Here is a 9,029-nt window from a genome sequence, read left to right as displayed (position 1 = left end):
AAGAATATGGGAGCCCAACAGTTTGGAGAGGCTCTGAAAAGTGTACACATCCTGGTTCAAATTTCTGATTTGTAAGACTTTGATAAGTCATTTTCAAACCAAAAAATTTAACACATGCTCAAATAGTCCAGAAAGAAAATGTGGATGTTTAACATATTAATAAAGAAAGAGAAAAATGTAAAACTAACAAAAACCTGACTGCATACATGTTCATCACCTTAAAATAATACTTTTTGGAACTCATTTTGATTTAATTTCAGCGTCTTTCTGACCTCTCACGGGTCGTCTGTGTCAGCAAATATGACAAAAACTGGACAAAACTGATGGAAACAAGACAGAAACTAGCCATGGAAAAACTGAAGTAAAACTGAAGAAGATGTTGTTTATTCTCGTATATAGTGTAGAATTACTGGATACAAACTTTCCTTCCAAAGAATCTATCCAGGCCTAATATAAGTCCTCCAAAGGGTGAGAGCAATACTTGACTAGTTTAATACTTTCTCTTTACCGTTATAACGTGTTTTAATGAGGACTTGTCCATTCAGGTGCTATTTTTGGGGTGGATTCTGGGTGGAAACCCCCGCCCTCATGTGAATGGTTCGGTCCGTGTAAACTCCCCCTCCCTGCTGCGGTTCTTGGTTCAGTCGGTCTGAGCGCGAAACCTCGTCCAACAAATATGGCGTCCAAAGCAGGTGGGTGTGTTTTGTTGTGACAAACTGCAGGGAAAAAGCTGGTTATTTTATATACATTGTGAAGGTGACATCCGTTAATCTCCATGTTAAAAAGATATCTGGACATTTTGTCGTTAGTTTTACTCTTCATAGTATCTGTTATTATTTCAAAGCTTCTAAATTAAGTTCCTGAAAAACATTTTTACCCTGAACTCGCTTTCGGACGCCATTCTAGGACAGACGTAATGACGTTATAATAACAAAGCGTCACCTTGTTTAATCCAGACGGGCATTTATCTGAAGCATTTGCAGATAAACTTTGGCTGTTTTTGTTATGCTGCACACACTTAACATCTTATGGTGTTCAGGCCGCAGAGGGACGAAGCGCAAAGCGGGGGAAGTTCAGACATTTACGGAGGAGAAGAAGGAGAAAGGAGAGGAGGAGAGCGGCCAAAATGGCGTGAAAGTGGTCATTGAACACTGGTGAGCTCTTTTTTCAGCTTAGTAGTATTATTATTATTAATAGAAATGAACAGTTGGTGTTAAATGAGAGACGGGATACACACAGGACATGTCCCCAGTTCTTCACAGGACAGACAGACTTGCACACATGTATTTGTTTTGTGTGTAAGAGCACATTAATTCATGCTAATATATGAGAGATTACTGAACCTCAAATTAAATATGAGAGGCGAAATATATTTATTTTATGTGGATTTGGAGACATTTGAAGTTCATTAACTCCAATATTTCAATTTCTGCCTCTCTTTTACTGACGCATCACATCTACTTTCAAGCAAGCAACACTTATTTATAATGTATATATAAAAAAACTTTTTGCTTGTCATCCGTTACAGTAAGCCAGTCACTTATACGGTTTCGCTGCTAGGCAACAGTACACTGTGCAGCCATGTTGTACACCCTTCTATTAAAATTGTTCACTGATTACTTTTAAAGAAAACGACTGAATTCAGAAAATACCAACGGATGTGCAAATAAAAATCTCAATAGCTGTTATCCTGTGTATTTTAGATGTTTTCCTGCTCCAACTGAATCAAATGACTCCAGCAGAACCTGATTTCTTGATGTGATTCAGTCATTTAAAACTCCTGGGAAAGGAAATGATTTTTCAAACTCTCTCTTTAAACAGTGGCTCAAATTGAAGCAGCTTCACTTAACATCTGATATGTACTTTTTACACACAGACAATGATATTAATTGACAACATTTCTGTAAAATGGTCTGGTCTTGAAGTAAAAAACTGCACTGGTTGTTTACATTCACACTTAGACATCACAGAATACCCTGGGAGATTTCATCTCGAGTGGATATTTCCAAGTTTGCTCATAGCTAGCATTAAACATTCCCTGAAAGTCAGTTTGCAAATAAATATAACATGGTCCATTCTTTTCCAGCCAGCGGATGAATGAGCCGGGTTAAAGAGGTGACCATTTGTGAAGGAAGAACTTCCTTCAGAGTGATATAAGTTTATTATGTCAATTAGGATTTATAGTGTAAAAATATAACTTCCTGCTGATTAATTAATGTCCTGAAATTCATTGTTTCTTGCAAATTACCCAACATTATTACTTTTTTCTTTAAAAAGAGCGTTTATATCTTGATATCCAGTAAACCAGGTGGGTTTACTTCAGCCACATGGTCAGAGCCGGATCTCCATAACTCTTTTTCTTGTTAAATGATTAATCTAAACCTTTCTTTTCCACCACAGGATGTACATATGTGGGGCTTTTGCTCATTCTTGATCTTCTGTGTCGTGCAGCAAAAGCTGACGAGTGTATGGGCGTAACGCCGAGGAGGTGAAATCTGCCCTTCTGGCTGCCCGCCCCGGGCTGACGGTGGTCCTCAACCCCGAGAAGCCCCGCAGGAACAGCTTCGAGATCACCCTGCTGGACGGAGGCAAAGGTGAGATGGAGGCGCCAAGAATAACGGGGCCATTTGGTCTCCACAAGGGAACACTGTTGTTCTTGCCAAGTTTTTGCCCTTTCAGATCGTAGAATCGTCATGACTCGTTCAGCTGATTGTAAATTCTTTCTTAAAGTTGAAGTAAAAATTTCCCAAAGTGGGAAATCAAACCAAATATTTCAGAAAAATAATCCCTTGAAGTATTCATTTGCCAATTTTCTTGCTTCATCCACCTGCCTTCAGTTGTTTGTTGTTAGATATTTCCAGTTATTGACTTTATACTTATGATTTGACTTGCTGGTTCAAATAACTCGTCTCTTTTGTGTCATCCCTAAAGAAACATCTCTTTGGACGGGAATAAAGAAGGGTCCACCTCGTAAGCTGAAGTTTCCTCAGCCAGACAGTGTTGTTGCTGCTCTGCAGGAAGCTCTTAAGACTGAATAAACACCAAGTGAAGGTTGGTCAAAGCTGACATATTTTTAAATTTAGACAGATATTAGTCCAAGCATTTAAATCAGGGGTGTCAAACTCCAGTCCTCAAGGGCCGGTGTTCTGCAACTTTTAGATGTGCCTCTTCTGTGCCACATCTGAATAGAATAATTAGGTCATTAGCAAGGCTCTGGAGAACTGATCTACACAAGAAGGAGGTAATTAAGCCATTTCATTCCAGTGTTTTGTACCTGTAGCACTGCTAAAAACTGCAGGACAGCGGCCCTTGAGGACTGAAGTTTGACACCTTATGATTTAAATAGTATCATAATATCATTTAACCAAGCTTTTCTACATCTATTACCACATTTTCTGTGTCTTAAATGAAATTCAAGAGATATTTATCTGTTTTATATGTAGCTGAGCATCTAGGAGATCTGACTGGTGGAAGCAGAATGATGAGGAGTGACCAATGAGACGTTCTCAGTCTCTCCTCTGATGAGCCCAGCTCCATCTGAAGTCTCCTGGACGCACGGCGACACCTACTGGATCATCTGAGCAAATGCAACATTATGTTTTGCAAAGTTATTCTACATCCCAGTTCTGAAAACCTTTGGTTTTATGCTTAAATAAAGTCATTTAATTGATGCAGTTTTACTTTTGTGAGTTATTTTCAGTAAAAAAAAAAATAAGCTAATGTTAGAAACTGTCTTCAAACAATCACTTAATCACCTCTAATAGATGAATTGACATGAGTCAGCTTCATGTACAAAAGTTAATATCCTGATATGTTTTCAATCTTAATATAATTTTAAGAGATAATGCTAAAATATAAATCAAAGAGTGGTAGCCCAAATCTTTTACAATTCTTCCAAGCCATTGCTAAAAGTAAAGTTGGATAATTTTCTTTTAGAGAGTAAGCATAACTTGGAAAAATATAGGTCCTGTAATTTTATTTTTTTAAAATTGGTTAAACGTGAATTGCTGTCCCTAAATTCACTTTAATCTTATTCATTACCAGTTCTAAAACAGGTCATATTTTGACACCACTACAAACTCAAAGAGGAAAACATAAAATAGCATTTTTTTGTCATCCGTAATATTTGAGAATGTCTAACACTACTAGCTGCCACACTAGGATCCAAAACCTGGACCCATTTTGGTGTTTGGTTTTTTTAGTGTACTGCAAGTGAGGGAAATGATTGGAAATATGTATTTCTATATAGATGGAGAAAATGTATTCCAGCTTGTTATTGTAGGACCAAGCATTCGTATCAACCAAAAATTACTTAATTCATAAAGGTAGCTAAGTCGATGAGAAAAGGAGCATCTGGATCATCTGCTCCAGTAAAGCGAACAATCCTTGGTTATTTGAACAACCCAGGCTATTTGAAATGGTCCAATAAAGCAGTTTAATAAGATTATTTAGAAATAGGACATTGCAGAGCTAATACTGTCCGCAGGGGGGCAGTAATTTGAAAAAGTATGTCTACTATTTGCGTGACATCATCATTACGCGACAAGCGATTCCTCATGAGAACCGTACTGTATCTTTTTGGTCCTCCAAAAATAAGTTTTAAATCTAACGTGTGAGTATTACACAGTATTATATAAACAACATATTAATCACCCTATTGAGAAAACTTGAGCCATGTGGCGCATTTGTATGCTATTATTCCTGGTTTTATTTGATAGTTTTTGTAAGGTTAGCAGCGACTTGCTAAGTGAGAGCTAGCTTGTTTTTTACTTTCATCAGTTCTTCTCTTTGTATCTTAACCCAATACGAAGTTGTATCATGTATTCTAGCATCTGTTCGCTTTTTCTATACATAAATGTTTTTATGTTAATTAATAGCTACATATTTTAAGTAACTTTGCTTTGGAAGACATGTTTACCTAAATCACAAAGTTATTCCTTTCCTAAAGCTTGTCAAAACCTATTACAGCCTTTCTCTGCTGAGGCAGAATGAAGCGTTTTCTAATGATATAAGATAATTACTGAACGGAATGTGATTTCTGCTCGACAGTAATGGCAGCAGAGGGTGTGGAAAAGACCAGTGAAGATGCATCTTCTTCGGGGAAGGTGTGCACCAGGTTCGACCTGGAGAAGGAGACCGAGCTTCGCTTCGAGGTGGAGGCCGGAGAGGCCGCGGATCAGGTGGAGATGGAGCTCCTGACGGGGATGGCTGAGGTCTTTGGCTCTGAGCTGAACCGCAACAAGAAATACACTTTCGGACCAGGCTCCAAGATCGCAGTTTTCACTTGGCAGGGCTGCAGTGTGAATCTGTATGGAAAGCCAGAGGTAAGGGCCTGGTGTAGATGTTTGAAAGTTTTCATTTTGTATTCTTATTTGCAATAAAACATACACCAATGTTATTTTTTTTAAATAAAAATAAAACTTGGGTTCTGCAGTAGTTGCGAATCAGGAAACAATTTATGAAGTTGGGTTAATATTTGCGCTCTTACTTGGAAATTGATTGAGGTTTTTCCTCAACTTTTTCTTAGTGTGGTTTTAAAAGTGTTGTTATCACTGCAGGTGGCCTATGTGTCCAAGGATACTCCTATGCTGCTCTACCTGAACACCCATGCTGCCCTGGAACAGATGAGGAAACAAGCTGAGCGGGAAAATGAGAGGGGGCCCAGAGTAAGTTTTAATAAGAATGTTCTAGATCTCTTCATAAAAGCTTCAGAACAAAATGACAACAAGACCTACTAAGTGCTTGTTTTCCAGGTGATGGTAGTGGGACCTACAGACGTGGGGAAGTCCACAGTGTGCCGGATGCTTCTGAGCTATGCTGTGAGAGTTGGAAGGAGACCTACGCTGGTGGAACTGGATGTTGGACAGAGTGGGGTAAAAGCCTTTTCATTTTTCATTTTATAATGTCAATATGACAATATAGGGTTGTTGATCTGTACGAGGACAACAACTTTACTTTTCATTACTCCGTTTCCGGTTACACGAATAATGATGAAATATACAAATAACTTGTAGTGTCATATGGATGTTTGAAATGCATACTTCTTTTAAGGAATTTGTTTAGCAGTGCTTCATAATATTAGGAATGTATGGAAATGAAATGTTACTGAAGTACTGTGGTGTTGGTTGGGATAAATCTACATATTCATCAGTCTTCTCTTAACTTCTTTTTAATCATGTTGAGCCCAAAACTCTCCATGAAGTTTACCTTCTTAGCTAACAAAATATATATAAAGTTTGGGCTTAAAGGGCAAAGAAAATCCTCCTGAACAACTAAATGTGGTATTGTCAGGCACAACATTATTGCTTGGCACTTGGGAAATAATAAAATAATAAAGAAATAAAAATAACACCAGCTTTATTGTATGAGTCTTGAACTTGTAAGGTGCTAAAGGTTGCAGGGAGCGGTGGATCCATTGTAATGGCTAATAAGAAAGATTAGATTTATTGCATTCACAGTCTGTAATACTAATATCACTGTTGCATGAGTTCTGTTACTGTGCAGCTATTGTTGATGTGTATCCAGGTGAATCTATGTTAATCATAGGAGCCATAAATTGATGTGAATTATGTTACTCTCCTAATTTCCAGTGATTTTAAGACTCTGGCAAGACTTATTCTATGTTGTTGTTCTGAGGACTAAGCTGTGTACTGTATTATGTTGTCTCAGGTTTCTGTTCCAGGGACAGTATCAGCTCTGTGCATCGAGCGTCCTGCAGACGTGGAGGAGGGCTTCTCTGTCCAGGCTCCTTTAGTTTATCACTTTGGTTCTACGACTCCTGGAACCAACATCAAACTTTACAACAAGGTAAGAAGAAAGATTCTGCATTTTGCTGATGTAAAGTTGGTTTGTTTTGTATTTGTCTGACTTTCTTATCTAATCTCATAGCTGACATCGTGCCTGGCCGAAGTGTTTTCTCAACGCTGTGAGGTAAACAGGAAGGCCAGCGTTGGCGGCTGCATCATCAACACCTGTGGCTGGGTGAAGGGTTCTGGGTACCAGGCTCTGGTCCACTGTGCCTCCACCTTCCAGGTGGATGTGGTGCTTGTGCTGGACCATGAGAGGCTCTACAATGAACTCAAACGGGACCTGCCGCACTTTGTACGTGTTGTGCTGCTGCCGAAGTCCGGAGGAGTGGTGGAACGCTCCAAGGAGTGCCGGCGGGAGACTCGGGATGAAAAGATCCGCGAGTACTTCTATGGCTTCCGCGGGCTGTCCTTCTTCCCTTTCTCTTATGAAGTGCGATTCTCGGATGTTCGCATCTACAAGATAGGGGCGCCGTCCATCCCAGACTCCTGCCTGCCACTGGGAATGTCTCAGGACGACACGCAGCTGAAACTGGTGCCGGTAACTCCAGGGAGGGACCTGACGTATCACATGCTGAGTGTGAGCAGCGTCGATGACGGAGACGAAGACGCCAGGAAGAGCATTGTGGAGAGCCCCGTCTGCGGATTCATTGTGGTCACAAACGTTGACACTCAGGCACAGGTGATGAAAGTGCTGTCACCTGCACCCAGACCACTGCCCAGACACACGCTGCTCATCATGGACATTCGCTTTATGGACATGAAATGAAGCCACTTGTTGGAGAAGAGGACTTGGGATAAAGTAATAATTGTATTTGTGAGTACTTTTTCTTTCTGGGGGCTTTGCAAGGACTTAAAATAAAACAAGATGGAATTAAAATTAGTTAAATTATACCTTCCTTTATTGTTTACACTGTGCATTTATAGGTGCTGGAATATTTTTCTTGATAATCTGTTTTATAGAATGTCTTCTCTCTTGTACAAATAAATTTTAACTTTGAGAAACCCTGTGTGTTAATTATACTTTTATTCGAAAATGAAGCAGTTTGTTTCCACGCCTCCAATTCCAAAAGCTAATCATGTCTATCCTAATTGGTGGCTAATTTACTAAATCCTGAAAATTATTAGATTATATCACTTCTAAGTGAAGTCATGTAGATTTTTTTTGTACCTGTTAAGTTTGTGTATGAAATGGGAGGAATGGCCGGTATTTTGTGTTGTCCACATCCAGACAGTGTTTATCGTGTCTGTTTTTAGTGCTGCAAAGCACCAACCTGTTTGGTGGTTACCAATAGCAACGCTACCAGTATGGCAGTAAATGTTTTGGAGCATGACATAAAGAGCTCATTTCATATTTGTTGTGTAAACATGTACCAACTCAGGCAATATTCAGACCTAGATTAAAGTCAGAATTCTTTTTATTCAGTGGCCCTAATTCTCTCCATAGTACATAGTAGGTATCTATTTGTGCTACGGTAGGAAGCAGCTTTGCACATGCATGATTCATTTCCCATGTGGACACAGAATGGGGTTCAGTTCAATTCAAATTTATTTAATCAAGGACAGCACATTAAACAATACTACATGTCAAAGAACAGAGAAATTCATTTCTTTTGCATTGATGGAATGAGACTCCGGTACTGTCAGTAATGAGCCAAATGGGTCGACGTCGTGTCGCTACGACTATCTCATCTGAGGCATGATTGGTGGGGAGATTTGAGATCAAACAGCCTGAAAACGGCCTCACCTATTGAGTTTGAGTCGCTACGTCACACTGAGCCAATGGACACTGGAAGAGAGGAGACGCAGCAAGCTTCTCCTGCTGGGCAGATCTGAGAGAAGAAAATGAGGATTTAACTATACCGTCCTGATGAGAAGCTGTTTTTAGACCCAGATGAACTCTATCCAACCATTCCTGGTTCCCTTCATCCATCCATCCATCCATCCTGGTTCCCTTCCATCTCCGGGAATTACGTGACCATTTTAATTTCTTTACAGGATTGTTCTCACAATCTGTTAAAATAAAAATAAATAAATCCAGAAAATCCTCAAACTTTGTCTTTGAATGTGGAAATTCGACATGAAGATTCCTTTGAGATGACAGAAAAAGAGACAATATTAAACATCAGGGACGATGTTATTGCCAATGTTTAAAGTTGTCCAGGATGTTTAATGTTGTCCCCAATTTTTTATTTTATCTCCAGTGCTTAACATTTTCCTTGA

The 9,029-nt window shown here is 39.3% G+C and overlaps 2 protein-coding genes across 2 annotated transcripts; both read left to right on the top strand.

Annotated features, from left to right (window-relative positions):
- The first annotated feature begins 613 nt into the window (after positions 1–613).
- Positions 614–3,670, top strand: selenoh (selenoprotein H). Its single transcript, XM_032555517.1, has 5 exons — positions 614–692; positions 1,040–1,154; positions 2,452–2,594; positions 2,932–3,051; positions 3,444–3,670. The coding sequence occupies exons 1-4, from the start codon at positions 677–679 to the stop codon at positions 3,036–3,038; spliced, it is 381 nt and encodes a 126-aa protein (XP_032411408.1). The 5' UTR covers positions 614–676; the 3' UTR covers positions 3,039–3,051; positions 3,444–3,670.
- Positions 3,671–4,497: 827 nt separating this feature from the next.
- On the top strand, positions 4,498–7,812 carry clp1 (cleavage factor polyribonucleotide kinase subunit 1). Its single transcript, XM_032555516.1, has 6 exons — positions 4,498–4,612; positions 5,050–5,324; positions 5,559–5,666; positions 5,754–5,873; positions 6,670–6,807; positions 6,889–7,812. Exons 2-6 carry the CDS (start codon positions 5,052–5,054, stop codon positions 7,573–7,575), a joined length of 1,326 nt encoding a protein of 441 aa, XP_032411407.1. The 5' UTR covers positions 4,498–4,612; positions 5,050–5,051; the 3' UTR covers positions 7,576–7,812.
- Positions 7,813–9,029: the final 1,217 nt, after the last annotated feature.

Source organism: Xiphophorus hellerii, chromosome 23 (genome assembly GCF_003331165.1).
Source record: "Xiphophorus hellerii strain 12219 chromosome 23, Xiphophorus_hellerii-4.1, whole genome shotgun sequence".
Classification (NCBI taxonomy): domain Eukaryota; kingdom Metazoa; phylum Chordata; class Actinopteri; order Cyprinodontiformes; family Poeciliidae; genus Xiphophorus; species Xiphophorus hellerii.
This window is presented reverse-complemented; position numbering and strand designations above follow the sequence as displayed.